Source organism: Hemicordylus capensis, chromosome 16 (assembly GCF_027244095.1).
Source record: "Hemicordylus capensis ecotype Gifberg chromosome 16, rHemCap1.1.pri, whole genome shotgun sequence".
In the NCBI taxonomy this organism is placed as follows: Eukaryota; Metazoa; Chordata; class Lepidosauria; order Squamata; family Cordylidae; genus Hemicordylus; species Hemicordylus capensis.
The window spans coordinates 16,355,071-16,371,608 of record NC_069672.1 but is presented as its reverse complement, the minus strand read 5'-3'; the positions used below and the strand labels follow the sequence as shown (position 1 = coordinate 16,371,608).

At 52.7% G+C, this 16,538-nt stretch overlaps 2 protein-coding genes across 4 annotated transcripts in view; both read left to right on the top strand.

Moving 5' to 3' along the window:
* Positions 1-229, top strand: part of ARHGEF10L (Rho guanine nucleotide exchange factor 10 like) — a 117,939-nt gene extending 117,710 nt beyond the window's left edge. Inside the window, exon 33 of the mRNA XM_053280544.1 lies at positions 94-229. The gene's annotated coding sequence lies outside the window, so the exon portion shown is untranslated. The remainder of the gene's footprint in view (positions 1-93) is intronic.
* Positions 115-16,538, top strand: part of IGSF21 (immunoglobin superfamily member 21) — a 228,248-nt gene continuing 211,824 nt past the window's right edge. The window contains exon 1 of one of the 3 annotated variants that reach the window (XM_053280564.1): positions 115-250. In XM_053280564.1, coding sequence (XP_053136539.1) covers positions 234-250 — 17 coding nt within the window. In that variant the 5' untranslated portion in view covers positions 115-233. Of the gene's footprint in view, positions 251-5,503; positions 5,598-16,538 lie in introns of those variants that run through there. The other 2 variants (XM_053280567.1, XM_053280568.1) reach the window with 2 other exon arrangements.

Sequence of the window (16,538 nt, the reverse complement as noted above, 5' to 3'; positions counted from 1 at the left end):
ATGCTTTGGTCCACATTTATCGCTTTAAGTTGGGTTGATTTTGTGATGCCTTAAATGCTCCCCTTTGATTCCAAGTTTCTGTTCTGTTTGCAGAAATGCCAAATTGGATGCTCGGAGACAAACTCTGAAAGACAATCTCTTCCCTGCGCCTGCAAAGGAACGCTTCCTTGTGAGACCTGCATCCTTCCTGATAAAGCTGCTTGTCCCCCTTCAGGCAAAAGATTTTGCAAGACATGAGGCATCCGGCAAGGTGAGATAAGGTTATTAATTTTCAGATTGAGGCACATGAACCACAGTGGTAATTGCAATCAAATTGCATTATTGAGCGGAGTGTGTTCAGGAGGTGGCAACGTTGGGAGCAATGGACCACATTGGCCAGATGTTCCAGACAATGGTCTCCCTTGCCCCGAGGTGGGAAGGAAATGTCCGTTCAGAGGGAGCAGAAATGAGATTCCACAGTGGCCCACTAAGCTGGGCATTTCTAAATCAGAGATGTCAATAACCCAGTTTTTTAAAACTTTGTTTTTATATAAATTGTCCAGTGTATGGTGAACACAGGCGAAGCATAATGATGTTCAAGTTGGAGAGACACGTTTCATAGGCTAAGTCTGACATCTTATTGATATGAGTGTGTGTGTGTGGTGGCTCGGAAGCAACCTAAAGCCTCACTGTTGTCAAGTTGGTTTAGAACGTTATGTAGGAACATAGGAAGCTGCCGTATACTGAGTCAGACCCCGGTCCATCTAGCTCAGTATTGCCTACACTGACTGGCAACGGCGCTCCAAGGTTTCAGGTAGGGGTCTTTCTCAGTTCTACCTGGACATGCTGCCAAGGATTAAGTTCTGCATGCAGATTGGATGCTCTGCCACTGAGCTAGGCCCCCATGTAGTTACCCATCCAAATGCAAACCAAGGTGTATCCCGCTTGGCAAAGGGGAGAATTCATGCTCACTGTTGCAAGAGTCGCTCTCCAAGTTGGGGGAGATTGCTTTTATGGTTAAGCCTATGCATTTTAAAGGAATTTCCCACCAGTGTTCTGTCTAACAGGGATTCCCAGATGTTGTTGACTACAACTCCCATAACCCCCAAGCAAAAGCCATTGCAGCTGGGGATTCTGGGAGTTGTAGGCAACCACATCTGGGAATCCCTGTTTCCAGCCATCTATTAGATAAGTCTATTGAAAATGGTCTTTGCTCCAAACCATTCCGCCCACCTGCAATTTCCTTTCAGATCTCAAGAGCAAGTCCCTTATAGCCATCCCAACGCATAGGTCATCTGAGGAGGTCCGTCTCCAATTACCGCCAGCTCGTCTGGTGGCTACACAGAGACGGGCCTTCTTGGTTGCTGCCCCGAGATTGTGGAATGCGCTCCCTGCTGGGAGACGAGCCTCCCCATCTCTGGCAATAAAAAAAAAACACCTAAGCTTTCCCAGCTTTTTAAAACTGTCTGTTTTTAATTTTTATGGCTGATTTTAAATTGTTGCATTGTTTTAACTTTTTATATGTGTTTTAATTGTTTTATGTTAACCACCCAGAGACGAAGTTTAATAAATAATAATAGTAATAATAGTAATAATAATAATAATAGTGCTGGAAGACTCCGTGGCTGTCTGATGCTGCGTCCTTGTTTGGGGAGGCCTGATTGGGCTGCAGATCTGCCATCTGTCTCCTTTTGTCAAGCTGTGTCCCTCCCCTTTCCCCTCCTCACCGGTAATTCCAAGATTGATGCTCTCTCTCTCCTCTGGAGTGTCAACTTTTCTCTTATTACGCCTTAATTAAAATGATAAACGAGTCCTCAACTGGGCTTCAAGGTAGCTGTGCTATTCCTTCTGTTACCCCTCCCACTTCTGATGAGATCTTCCCGGGGACTTTCGGGTGACCTGGAGAGACGTCCTCAGCCCCGGGCCCAGCCCTGCCATGAGGCAGGGAGAAGCCGGCTGCTTCCGGTGGTGCGCTGTGGGCCAGTTCTCAGCCCACCCAGCACCCGCCCTGTGGAAGACCCCCAGAGGAAGGACAGCAAAATGGCGCCACGGGGGGTTGCCTCTTCCCTTCCTAAAGGGCATGGATGGAAGGAAAAGAGCTTCGGAAGGAGGAGGGAACTCGGGTGTGTGGCTTTTCCTATTAAAGAGAGGGCAGGGAGTGAACGGAGGAGGATACCAGTTGCAGGGGAGCAACAGCAGGAGAGGGGGCCTGCAAGATATTCCCCTCAGGGGATGGAGCTGCCGCTCTGGGAAGAGCATCTAGGTCCCAAGTTCCCTTCCTGGCAGCATCTCCAAGGTAGGGCTGAGAGAGATACCTGCCTGCAACCTTGGAGGAGCTGCTGCCAGTCTGTGTAGACAATCATGAGCTAGATAGACTAATGGTCTGACGCCGTATATGGCAGCTTCCTACGTTTTGACTTGACACATGGAACAGAATTAATATTCCGCTTCAGAGAGAGAGAATCCAGCCTTCTGGCCACTTGTCTCCTGCTCCGATGAGGACACTGGCAAGGTTTTTTGCCTCCAGGCAAGCTTTCCCCTCTTTAACTCCATGGTGCTGCGTTTGGGAACAAGCCCAGCTCAAAACCAAGCTTGTCTTGGACGGCTGCGGCCGCCAGGTTCTGCCAGCTTGTCGGTTTAATGCAGGGCTGGGGGGCTTCTTGGCCTCCCGGGTGAATCCATGAAATGCAACCCCACTCGGAGGCGGCTGCATGTGGAGAGCTGGGCTTTGCTCTGAAGGGGCTTAGTCTCCTCTCCTTTGCGAACAGGGCTTCATCTTCCTTGGGTGCCACCCGCTAGGAATTTGGAGGGGCGGTAGGGGATTTGCTTGTAAACAGCCGCCGAGCTGAGTTATTTACCGCAAGAAACAAGACCTTTTATAAAAGCCCCTCATTTCACAGCACAATGGACAGTCTGTTGGAGCACTAACCCACAAGACGAGCACATCTTTCACCATAAAGACGGATTACGAGAATCCCCGTCTGACAAGAGGGAAAGGCCTGCGCTTAATCACTTTCCAGCCTCGTGCAAGCTCTGCTTTTATTATCTGGATCCGGTTACTAAGGTGTGCCAAGCCAAGCATGGCAGAGCTCAGCAGAGAGAGAGGGAGAGGAAGAGAGAGAGAATTTGCTCCTTCTCACTTCTCCCTCCCCTCTGCAGATTTTCCTGCCATTCTGCTGGAGGCACAAAAAGTGGATTTGGGCTCCACAAGTGCCTGGCCACCATCTTGTCACGAATAAGTGAGTGCTACGACTCTTTGAGAAAATGGTGGGGAGGGAGGGAGAGAACCCTGGGAGAGCATTCATCTTTCTTAGTCAATGACCAAAACTTTGCAGCTGTATCTAAACCCATCCTCTCTCTCCCCCCGCCGTGTGTGTGTGTGTGTGTGTGTGTATAAGACTCCTGGCTCCCCACTGAACTGGCAACAGTGAGAGGAAATTTGTGGGGGGTGGGGGGGCCCTAAAACTGGCGCTTTGTCCCTTGTGCCAATTTGAAATGCAAAAGGCAACGGAAAGCCGATTTACTGAAATGAAGTTGGCACAAGCGAAAGCACTTGGGGGTTGAACGCACAGAATTAAAATGAAAAGTGGGTTTCCCCCCTTCAGACAGCTATAGTTCAAACGCAGACCTTGTGATGCAATGGGCCACAACAACAACCTTGGATGCTCTTCTGTAATGTGAGGAATAAGATACGGCAGAGGAGGCTTCCGGGGGGGGGGGGCGCTCTGGTTGACCCCTGTGGGAAGCTGGATTTGATGAACTCGCCTTGGTCTGCCCCAGCAGCCAGGCTCTTCTTATGTGCTGGTCTATCTATGGTTATTAGCTCCGGTTATGAAATAGAACCTCCACGTTCAGAGGCTGTCTACCTCAGACTAAACCTGGGACCTTCTGCGTACAAAGTAGCTCTGCCACTGACATGGCTTCAGACATGACGCGGAATATGCCATTGTGCAGTGAAGTATTTTCTTTTCCTCTGTCCCGAGTCTGCTGTCAATCCAGCGGGCGACCTCGATCCAGGATTATGAGTGAGAAAAGTCTCTCTCTCTCTCTGCATCCTCTTCGGTGGTGCTCACAATGGCTGGGCCTAATTTGTAATGTTGTACGTCGCTTGGCGGAGGAGGAGACGGAGGGGCAAAGATGAAATATCCTTTTAAAGGTGCCTTCCCTAATTAGACGACCTTCAGGTGGCCTTGCCAATCACCGCCTCCCCCCCTCCAGTGCCAACCTGCGCAAGAACATTCCCCTCCTTTGCTCCTCTTCTTCCCCTCGCCGGTACGTCAAATGCCACTGATTAGAGAAATAAAATTTCCATCTGTTGAGGAATTTACGGGAGTTATTACTGGTAATAAAAAAGTCATACAAAGGGGGAATGATGGATCCGAGGGGGGAGCGGCACCTCCAGTTAGCAGCAAAAGTGACTTTTAAATAAGGTTACAGACTTCCTTATTAACTTGCACAAACCGGAGTGACTCCCTTGGCCCCCCGTCAGACCCCTGGGAGGAAATTGTGGGTTGCAGCTTCTCCAACACGAGCTGCTTCCTTCAGGAGTCTGGCAACTGGAACACAGTCTTGAATTGCTAAAGAAAAGAGGGCCAGCAGCCACCCGAGTCTGTCTGGACTCATATTTATCCCTCTGCCGGCAGGGTTATTCCAAAGGTCCATCCAGTGTTCCCTGTAAGAGGGAGTCCCAGATGTAGTTGACTACAGCTCCCAGAAGCCCCAGCTGCAGTGGGCTTTGGCTGAGGAAGCTGGGAGTTGTAGTCAACAACATCTGGGATTTTCTGTTAGAGGGAATACTGAGCCCATCTAATCCTGCATCCTTTCCCTGCATAGTGGACAATCCGATGCCTTCAGGAAACCCACAAGCAGAGCAGGAAGGAGAGGCACCTTTCGGTTGGTTCCCAAGAGAGATAGACTGCTCCTGTGCACAGAGGCTCTTACCTACTTCTCGCAGCAAACAGCTGCCAGAAGATTAATCTCTCTCTGCTGGTCGATACTACTAAGAAGTCCAGCGCTGCGTCCCAACAGGGGCTGTAGTAGCCAGAGATCCCTCCAGGGAAACCCACAAGTTGGGACTGAAGGCAGGAGAGCGCCCTTGGCAGTTGCACAGAGGTAGACTTCCTCCAGCCGTGGAGGTTCCGTTCACCCACCACCAGGGCTGCTCACCATTTTAGACCTCTCCTCCTCCGTGCACATGGGCCTGATCCCTTCTCGAGCCGGGATTCTCGAGGACCCTGGGGTCCCCAGATGTTACTGGACTTCAACTCCCATACTCCCCAGGCTCAGTGGCCTTTGGTGGGGGGCGGGTTATGGGAGTTGAAGTCCAAAGGCGTCTGGGGACCCCAGGCTGAGCACCCTGCCCTGTTCTAGAGAGTCCGCCCAAGCGCTGGCCCTCGTGCTTGGCTTGAGGAAGGACTCGCTGGCCGAGACCCCCCCCCCCCCCCGCCGCCTGCCCAGCAGCAGCCCCTGCACGTGCCTCCTCCTGTGAGGGAAAGGCCTCCGGGCGGGGCCCGGGAAACGCCCACAATGCCCCGCGGGGCGCGGGGGGGCGCGCTCAGGTGTGCTGCTCCTGCCCTCATCAGCTGCAGCTGCTCCCGGGACTGAAGCAAGCCCGCAAGGTAAGCGAGGCCGCCGCCCTCTGGCGCTCCAGCTGCAAGGCGGGCGGGGGGCAGCGGAATGCGGCGGGGTAGCCCCCGGGTGGGCCAGCTGGCCGGCAAGCTGCGTTGCCCTGCTTGCCCGGCCTCGCTTTGCGGCGACCCCCGCCCGGCCCGGCCCGGCCCGGCTCGGCTTCGCCTGTGCTCCGCCTCGCGTCCCCCGCGCTCTCCCCTGCTGCGCGCGGCTCGCCCGCGCCTGGCCCAAAGCGTGCCCTTCTGCTGGGCGACCTGCGGCCGTGTGTGGGGCGCCTCTCCGGTGGGGCCGCGTCAGGGGCGGGTGCAGGTTCCTGCTCTGAATGGTGCGTGTCTCCTGCCCCCCCCCCCAGGCCCCTGCTGGGGATACGATACAATACCGCAAACATTTATAGACCGCTTTTCCACCAAAGTTCACAGAAATAAACAAACAAACAAGACGGCGCCCTGTCCCCGAAGGGCTCACCAGGGGAAAAAGAAACACAAGACAGGCCCCAGCAACAGCCGCTGGTCCTCAGGACTGCACCGAGCTTCCGTATTCCGAGAGAGGCCACCTCTGAAGAGCAGTTGTGGGGAGGGGGGGTCAGTCAGCAGGGGGGAGTTGTTGCTGCCCTGCCCTCCCTCGAGGGGCCGTCCTGGCCAGGCACAACCTTAGAACTCTTCTTCGATGGCTCCACCAGGACCTTTAGCGATGAGTGGCAAATGGAGCCTCCAGGTTCAGGGGCAGCCTGTCTTTGAATATCAGCTGGGAGGCCTCCATCACTCTGCAGAAACTGGCAGGCTTTGGCCTCCAGGCCTTCTGTAGGGCCGTTGAAGGAGTCACGCTTCCTCCAGGGCTTGGGTGCATGCTATGCATTTATGAGGCCGGTCTTCAGCTGCTGCTGCCACCGCCACTCTCGATAGCGCGTTGCGTCTCTGCCTCTAGCTGCAATCTAGGTTTTGTGTTTAAACTTGTTTTGATTAATTACTGATTGGACTGGACTTGACTGTTTGCAAAAGCCGCCTTGACCCCAAGATGAGAGGCCGCTTAGAAATGTTGGTGTCCCGCTGCAAGGAGACAGGACTGGTTGGGCTGGCATCCGGTCCCACGCAGGCGTGCTGTTGGGGCTGCTCCTGTGAGAGGCTGGCGGCATTCTCCCCCCTCCCTGCCCAATGAGCCTTGCGCCTTCTCCTTTTCCCCTAACACTCGGAAATGATTGAAAGAGCTTCTGCCCTTCACCTGCCCTGCCCGTTTCCTATTTAACTTGATTGAATGGCCAAAGGGTAATCCACAACAAGGGTGCAGGTTGATTTGAATCACAACTCTGTGTGTGTGCGTGTGGGGGGTGGGTGGGCACGGGGTGGGGAGGGCAGGGGTTTTGTTAACCATTTGCCTGCATGCCGCCTTCGGTCTCCAAAGGCGCAGCAGTGCAGGTTGGGTTGTTGCCACCTCCCCCTGTGACCTCGCTCCTCTGCCTTAGAGAGAGCAACTGGCTCCACTCCTTATCAGCTTGCTCAAACCAGCTTTGCTGACGAGCTCTCTGTGTCTGAGATGGTGGCGCACGGAGTGCAGAATCGGCACCAGGGCATTGAAGAAGCCGGCCTCTGACTTCTGCCCAGGGCCAGCTGCTGCAGGCCGTTCTGAGAAGGCCTGGCCAAAGAGATCTCTAGTCCACTCCCTTCTGCTGGGGTGGGCTCCCCTGCTCCAGAGAAGAAGATGTGGGATTTCTTCATTCCCGGTGGACTAGCAGAAGCAACAGTTTGCCTTCTGGCCAGTGATTGCCACCAGCTCTGTCCCCCGGCACATAGCTGGTGTTTATTTATTCATCCGTTTAAGAACTTGTACTCTGCCTCCTTTCAATGAACTCTAGGTGGCTTACAAAAAGCAAAATACCATGCCATAAAACAATCACAGCAGCGAGGACAGTGCTCGTCTAAAAGCACCAGAGGGCAAGAAGGAATTAAACAGGTGCAATGTTGATTAAAAACTGCCTCCAAGGCCTGCTGAAAAGGGGTGCTTCTTTTTCTGCCGCTTAGGGGCAGTTAGGGAGGAGAGCTTCTGAACTTCATGGGGAAGGGAGTTCCAGAGGGCAGCGGAGCCACCACAGAGAAGGCCCACTGGTACATTGCCACTAGCCAAACCTGGTAATGTGGCTTCCCTTGGAAAGTGCAATGAAATGCCCAACTGGTATAAAATATGGCCCCCAGATTCTTAGCAGGGACTCTTCATTGGGAGCATATGATCCCTGCCTTTTGCAGGCTGTGTTATTTATTTTATTTTATGCATTTAGATCCCATTCTTCCTCCAAGGAGCCCCAAGTGCTGTTTCTAGTTATATTTATCGTCACAGCAACCCTGTGAGGTAGGTTAGGCTGAGAGAGAAGTGACAGGCCCAGAGTCATGACTTTCATGGCTGAGTGGGGATTTGCACTCGGGTCTCCCTGGTCCCAGTCCAGCACTTTAACTCCTACATCACAGTTATAATTAGCTGCTTCTTAGTTTCCGGGCTCAGTTCAGGGTGCGGCTGTTGCTTGTCTCTGAAAGTACAGAACAGGCTGCGAGGACCGCTTTCTCCTGTCGGTGATTTCTCATGCACCCCGTGCTTTTTGGGGAGGGAAGGTGCATTGCTGCTTGTATCACGGACTGTTTTGGCTATGAGTTCTCTGGATTTGATGGGGCTGCTGCTGCTACTTTTGGCTGGTTTTGTGGCCTTAATCACATTTTATTGTGGTTTCTTAAGGTGATGTGGGTTCCGTATCATCTCTGTCTGTAAAATCTGCCTTGATTTGCCTTGGCCAAGGACATCGGGATGGAAATGTGTCTTGAAATACATGAATTAACATGGGAAGAGTTATATCGCTGGGAAGGTCTTATGTTTCAAGTGAGTTTGGGCAGATATGGAAACTGTCTGGTGCTTGATCTGAGAGGTCCCTTTGAGATGTACTTGTACCCTTCCTTTCAGTAACAAAACTTCTAAAGCAGGTTGCAGCAATCAATCGTGGAATACTAAAAATAACTTAAAACAGAACCATAAAAACCTTTAAAAGCAAAAAACAATGAATAACAAGAGACTACAGTGTTGGGTGATGTCAGCAGATGAGCTGACAGCTGTGGCAAATTGCATGTGGAATTAACTTTTCGAGATTCTCCTCGTTATACTAGAATTATAAAGGGCAGAATGTGGGGAATCCGCTTGTCCCGAAAGTGCTCCTGAGCAATGCCAAGATCTCAAAAACCTCCTTGTGCAGGGAAAGTCTACCCTGAGCTTCTGAGGGCCGCTCTTCTGGTGTTGGGCAGGGATCCTCACAGCGCGGAGGCTGCTTTTGTTCTGGCCTTTCCAGTTGTGCCTTTCAGCTGAAAAAGAGGCTGCACCGGGGATAATTTCAGAGTGCGGACCTGGCTGACGGCAGAAGACCGGCCTCTTTACAGCCGGTGATAAATTTTTAGCGATACCTTCCTGGAGATAATGATAACTTGGCTGCAGCTGCCATGATTTTCATTTTGTTCTTAATTTGATTAAGTGGGGGTGATCGATTGAGTGCTTAAGAGGGAATTAATTCATTTGGGCTGCTCCTCTGGTGCAAGGGAGGAGTGGTCGGTTCTACTTCTGGAGGCCCCAGGCGGGGAAATCTGTACCAGGCCCGCCTTGGGGGCCTGGAGGTCCGTCCCCCCCACAACAGCATCTTTACCCAGAGTTCTGGGGGACCCTCCGGGTCTCCAAGGTGGGCCTCTTTCCAAAGTTGCAGTCTTAGAGTCCCAAAGGGAATGGTGATAGTTGTGGCCACATTTTGGCAAATATCTACCCGGAGTTGCACAGCTGTGGGATGCCGATCATGAAAACCACCTCTGATGCTGAGTGGAAGAGTGGAATGACCCTTTCGGATGGACGGGCTCAGCCCTGGCTCTGTGCCTCTGTGCACGTGAAGAGTGCATTCCCCAACTCACCACAGAATCATACCTCTTCATCCAGGCAGGTTTGGGAGCCTGTAGCTCTCCTTATGAAGAAGAATCCCCCTCACCGTTTTATAATTTAGACCATTTAAGCAATACTTTATAATTATAATTTAGATAATTTAAACAGTATAATTATTGTTTATAATTTAGAGTCAACCAACCAGTTTGCTTTGGGGAGACTTACTTGAATGTAACTTCCAAGTTCTCTCCCTGGCAGCATCTCCAAGATTGGGCTGAGAGAGACTCCTGCCTGCAACCTTGCAGAAGCCGCTGCCAGTCTGTGAAGACAATACTGAGCGAGATGGAGCAAGGGTCATATACCAAGGTTCCTGTGTGATGTGTGCCTGGAAAGAAGATTTCCAGCTGCTTATGGAAAAAGCCTCTCCTGAGATGATGAGCTTTTGCAGCCTGTATAAAAGGCTGAGCAAGGCGATCGATGCCGCTCCAGGCAAATTTCGAGTTAAATTGCTCGAGCAGTGCCTGGGGTGGGAAGTCCTCTCGATCTCCTGCCCACCTTTTAGACCAACCAAGGAGCTGGCGTTTTTTCTACAGAGGAGGCTCTAGCTCAGGCTTGTCTCTACTTTCCCATAGTCTGGGAAACAGACCAGCGGGGGCTTGAACCAGCAACCTCTAGCTCACCAGGCAAGTTCCTTCCCCGCTGTGCCATTAGGTGGCTGGTCTTGTGGTAGCGTGCGGGCATTGACCCCTTTGCTAAGCAGGGCCTGCCTTGGTTTGCACTGGGATGGTCGACTTCATGCTTCTGCTGTAAGACATTCCCCTTAGGGGAAGGGGTCGTAGCTCAGCTAAACAGCACCTGTTTTTCATGCAGAAGGTCTCGGGTTCAACCCCTGGCAGTATCTCCTGGTAGGGGTGGGAAGGGCCCCTGCTTGGAACCTTGGGGAAGCTGCTGCCAGCCAGAGTAGACCATACTGAGCAAGATGGACCAATAGTCTGACTCAGTATATGGCAGCTTCCTATGACATTGCAGATGAGTTCTGGGGCACACGTGCCTCTGGGATTCAATCTTGACGAGGCCTTAAGAATCCCAAAACAATTGAAACTCCTAGTTGCCATTTGGCTTCCCGGAGCGCTCCTGCAATCCGTGTCTGTCCAAATAGATGTCGGGGCAAATGGCCCGAAACATCCAAAGAGGCTGGCTTCTCCCTAGCCACAGACAGTGCTTGGCATCTGCACACAGCCTGGGTAGTGAGGCGGTGTATGGAGCTCCTTTCTCTGGAGCGGAGGCCGGGTGGGGTGGGGAGAATGGCGGGAGAAAAAGATTTGCCAAGAATTTATTAGACTAATTACATTTCCCTAACGCAGTTGACCTCAGCTGTACGGCGGGGCGTCGATCAAAGCTGCAGCCTCCCAGATGTTATTGGAGGCTTAATAAGTGGCAAGTGGCCATTGTCGCTCCGGTTGGGGCCCTCCGTGGGTGGCATCGAGAGTTGGTTGCGCAGAGAGGGAGGGGAGGGAGCTGCTTGCGCTAGTAAAATGGCGGCTGCGGCGTCTTCAAGGCTGGTTCTTCTCCTTGGTCTTGCTGCCCTCCCTCCTTCTGAGGGAATCCTCTTCTGCCCTTGCCGCCACGCAAAAGGGCCCGCCAAGAAGGCTGCTCAGCCCCTCGGCACCTCCCAGCCGGGGTCCCCTCTCACAGGGGTTCCCAGATGTTGTGGACTTTGACTCCCAGAATCCCCAAGCAACGGCCATTGCAGCTGGGGATGCTGGGAGTTGTAGTTGACCACATCTGGGCTTCCCTGTGACTGGGGACCCTGGTCCCAGCCCGCCCAAGGGAAGAGAAATCTTTCAGCATAGATTGCAGTAGTTAACCAGGGCAACCGGGCATGCTTGTATAAGGGAGATGTTTGCCAGACTCTGATAGTTCAGCACTTCCCCACCTGCTGGACTACAGCTGCCACCATCCTCAATGAAGTGTAGTGGAGGAGGACCCCAGGCTGGGAAACCCTGTGATGGGCGAAGCATGTTTTTCCAGCCCCAGGGAGAGCCCTGCACTAGAATCCGGCATTGGCGCATCCTGTATCCAAATGTGGCCAACCGGATGCCTCCGGGAAGCCCACGAGCAGGGCAGGGAGGGTTAGGTTTGTCCCCCAGCAACTGGTTTTCAGAGGTAGACTGCCTCTGAATGTGGAGGTTCTACTGGGCAGTCATGAGTAATAGTCAAGAGGCCTGGCTGGCTTGCTTTTGTTCCTTGGCTGTCTAAAGGGCTTTGTTTGTGAATTTATTTTTATTTATTACATTTATATCCCGCTCTTCCTCCAAGGAGCCCAGAGCGGTGTACATAGTTATCTGTATCCTCACAACAGCCCTGTGAGGTAGGCTAGGCTGCGAGATACATGCCTGGCCCAGAGTCACCCGGTGAGTTCCACGGCTGAATGGGGACTCAAACTCAGGTCTCCACGGTCCCAGTCCGACACTCTAACCGCTACGCTCTGCCGGCTGTCATATGCCTTGAATGCCTTGAGACCTTTGTGGATAGGCGGTCTTAAATAAAACAAAACGAATACGTAAATAAAAACCCGCAGAGCTGATGGCATGAAGGCAGCTGGAGCCAAGCGCCCCTGATAGCAATAGCAATAGCACTTACATTTATATACCGCTCTATAGCCGGAGCTCTCTAAGCGGTTTACAATGATTTAGCATATTGCCCCCAACATTCTGGGTACTCATTTTACCGACCTCGGAAGGATGGAAGGCTGAGTCAACCTTGAGCCCCTGGTCAGGATCGAACTTGCAACCTTCTGGTTACAGGGCGGCAGTTTTACCACTGCGCCACCAGGGATCTAGAAGGGACAGCTCCGGAAGAAGAGGGGGAGCTCGTCTGAACGTGGGGTTTTAAGTTAGAGCTTTGGCAGGGCCAGGGGGTTGCACGCTCCCTTAAAAACCCTTCTTGTGGGGTTTGAGGGGCAGCTCCACCGGTGCCTCCTGCCTCCTCTCTGGCGGAGGAGGCTGGCTATTCCTCCCCTCCCTCCCCTCCCCGCCCGCCTGTCCCTCCTGGGCACTGGAGTTTGTGTGGCTACGAAGCCTCATTAACATGCAGGTTGTGTGGTCCCCGCTGCTGCTGCTGCTGCTTCCTCCAGACTCCGGGAAGAGCTGCAGTCTACTGAAACAGCTTTCTTCTCTCTCCTGGACGTGGGCCAAGCCGGGCCTGCGGCTTCCTTGCTCCGGCCTCTGCCTCGGTCGCTGCTGAAACCAGGCCTGTGGACGACACGAGCCGCCTTGACCGCGGCGTTCCGAGGCGTGTGGAAAATGCACGTACAGGGGTTGGGGATCGGGGCTGCAGAGAGCCGCTGCCAGTCAGTGCAGACGAGGCTGAGCTGGGTGGGCCAAAGGTCTGACTCTGCAGAAGGCTGCTCTCTCTGTTCATAGGCTGTCTGCAGCCGCATAAGCTGCGGTGGGCCATTCACACGGGTGCCAGTCTAACAGGGATGCCCAGATGTGGTTGCCTACAACTCCCAGAATCCCCAGCTGCGGCAGCTTTCACTTGGGGATTATGGGAGTTGTAGTCAACCACATCTGGGAATCTCTGTTAGAGGATGACTTTGATGGGTGCATTAGATGTTACGGGTCATCCGCCAACATGCATTGATGCGAGCCGGTGCTCTTGGGTGCGATCAATTGGGGAGCAACTTGCTTTGGCCTACAGATCCCTCCGGGGTATCGAGAATTGTGCCCAAGGGTCTGAGCCTTAGGAGCCCCAGATCTAAGATGCGGAACCCAGACCTCTGTCCCCCTGTAACAGGAAACTGCAGCATATCCTGATCACATATCGGGAAAAGTAAAACTGAAATACTTTGGGCAGTAATTGCATAGATTTTTGTGGGGGAGCGGAGGGGGGGGGCTTATCTAATTTGGCGCACACAATGCCATTAACATGCCCTGCCAATAGAAGTTTCCCATCAACAAAAGGCCTCTGATGGGCAGATTAAATTATCCAAGGAAACTTCAGACATAACCTCATCTGTGTTCCGATCTTTCGTTTCAGGATTTTGTTTTCTAAAGTAGCTTTTATGGATTTTTTTTTTAAATAAATAAATCCCAGGCCTTTTCAGACCTTTGATCAGTTTGAGGGGCTTGCCGCTTGTTCCTAGGCATGCTTACTCAGGAGTAGACCCCCGTGGATGCCTTTGGTGGTTTTGCCCATGTAAGTCTGCACAGAATTGCAACCTGGAATTCCTAAGGACATTTGGGGGAGGAGAGCTGGTCTAGCGGTAAAGTGTGCCTTCGAGTCAATCTTGACTCCTGGCCCTGTGGTTGTCTTGGGTAGGATACAGGAGGGGTTTCCCGTTGCCTCCTCCTGCACAGTTTGAGATGGTGCCTTTCAGCACCTTCCTAGATCGCTGCTGCCCGATAGAGGTGTTTCCTGTAGTCTGGGAAACATACCAGCGGGGATTCCAACCAGCAGCCTTTGGCTCGCTAGGCAAGTCATTTCCCTGCTGTGCCATTAGGTGGCTGGTCTTGCAGTAGCAGGCATGAATTGTCCCCTGTGCTAAGCAGAGTCCACTTTGGTTTGCATTTGGATGGGAGGCTACATGTGAGCGCTGTAAGATACTCCCCTTATGGGATGGGGCCGTAATTCAGTGGTAGAGCCAGAAGGTCCCAGTTTCTCTCTCTGGCAGCATCTCCAGGTGGAGCTGGGAGAGACTCCTGCTTGAAACGACGGAGAAGCCGCTGCCAGTCTGGGTAGACACTACTGAGTTGGATGAACCATGGGTCCAACTTGGTAGAAGGTGGCTTCCTGTGCAGAGGAGCCCTGCTAGGTTAGATCAAAGACTTGATCCTGTTCCCATTATTATGCTTGTGCATAGTAATTGCACATGGGATTAGCCCCCGCTGACCTCAGTGGAGCTTCTTTCTGAGTAAGCATGTAAGGGAACAAGCTGCCCGTCAAAAGAGCCATGAATTTGGCGGTTGCCTTTAGTTGAAAAGGAGAGGCCGGGGGAGGGAAATCCTCCAGCTTCTCACCTCAGTCCTGGCATTGAAATGGGATGAGTATATACACACACACGGAAAAATCGCCTGGCCAGTCCATCCGTAATTACGTCTAAAGGACCACTGTGTGTGTCACGTCAAAACATTAAGAGGTTTAATTTTGACTCCTGAATGCAGATTGCGAATGTTTTATTCATGCTGTCGAACTTCAGCTCTGGCAAAATCGCGGGCTATATTTAACGCGGCTAATCATCATTGTTGACTCCCCAAGGGGGGCTTGGCTCCCTGATTAGCAGCGGCAAAGGAGCGGGGAATTTAAGCCCCTCTCCGAAACCTCCTCGCTGCTGCGCCTTTATCAGCTGGTGTCAAGCTGTTCAGGCATTAAGGCTGCACATGGGCCAAGCGGGAGCACCCATTCCTCTCTGGGTGAGAGGCAGGCAGGCGGGGGCTGCTCACAATTCGAGGGGCAGGCCAAGGAGGCTCTCTTGCACCAAGCGTGGCTGCGGCTGGCCCGGGCATGCGGGTTTCGAACTGTGCACCTGACCTGGGGGGTGATCCTGGCTTCCCGGGCATTGACTGTGGCCAGGCGTGCTTCATCTCCGCTTGGTCCGACTCACCGGCTGTGCAGCCTTTTGGGGAGAAAGACCTGGCCAGAGATCAATGCACACCGGGAGTGAATTATTGGAAAGCATTCCATTAGGGGAGCCTAGGAAGCTGCCATACTGAGCCAGACCCTTGGTCCGTCTTGCTCTGGGTTGTCTGCACTGACTGGCAGTGGCTCACCGTGGTTTCTGGTTGGAGTCTCTCCCAGCCCAACCTGGAGATGCTGCCAGGGACTGAACTGGGAACCTTCTGCAGGCAAAGCAGGAGCTCTCAGGCCATGACCTCATCCTCCTTGAAAACCATCCAGTAACCACTACTGGAACTGTGTGCAGAGACCAGGACCGGTTTTAGGGAGCATGAGACGTCACTTTTCTGTCAGTTGCATTGGTTGCCGGTCTATTACCTGCCTGGCTTTTACCTTTCAAGCCTGAAACGCAGATTTAGGAGTCATAATGCTAGATGAAAGGGTTTGACAGGCTGTTTGGGATGGATGGAGAAAGTCGTCCTTTGCGCAGTGCAGCATTAACCAGCAGAACTCACTGCCACAAGAAGTGGAATTTATCTAATCCCCTTTCTAGAGCCTTGGGTGACCTCGGTTCATGGAGGAAGGAGGGGTGGAGTATTATTGGCTGTCGGTGGACTTGCTTTGTGCAGTGCTCATTGAATGAGGCCAGCTATTCAGTACTCCTAGTAAATGAGTTAATAAACCTACCTGGAGCTTCTCAAAGGCTTATTGGAGCCCCTCGATAAGAAGATGCTTCCCTTCGGAAATACAGGTTCAGTTTCCACTCTGGCTGCGCCAGAGTGTTGGGACCAACATCTATACTTCCGACGGATGCGTTCTGTGTTTGCTTGGAGATTTCTGTCGCTCTTGATTTGCTCTATGCTGTGCTTAAAATGGGGAAAGGGGGTATGTTAGTGTGGGGCAGGCAATGGAAGCGATGGCATAATTAGCAGAAATGGTGATTACCGCTGCTTTGCTGATCGTTCTGCTGTTAGGCAGATCACTGGTTAATCGTCTGGGGTGACTGGCTGATGCAGCGTTCATGGGAGCGAATGTAAGCAATGGTCTCCTGATGCCTGGGAATTGCTCTCCCTCTGTTTGAATGAGATACCCACGGAGCTGCCTTATTGGACCCTTGGTCCATCTGTCCAAAGATGGAACCAGGAACCTTTGGCTTGGGAAGAATGTCCTCTGTCACCGAACTGTGCCCCCCCCCCCCCGCCCAAGGAGATTTTCAGTGCTAGCATTCTCTCTCCCCCCCATCTGCCTTGACTTGCCTCCTTTTGGAGGGTGCCCTCTTCCACGTGTGTCCCCCCTTCACCCTCCCTCCTCAACCCCCCCCCTGCCCCAATTCCACCTTATCTCCTGCCAGGATCTTATTAGCTGTGTTTACATGGCCGGGATGTCGAGCGATTAATTTTTAATGGCTTGGCTTATTGCATGTT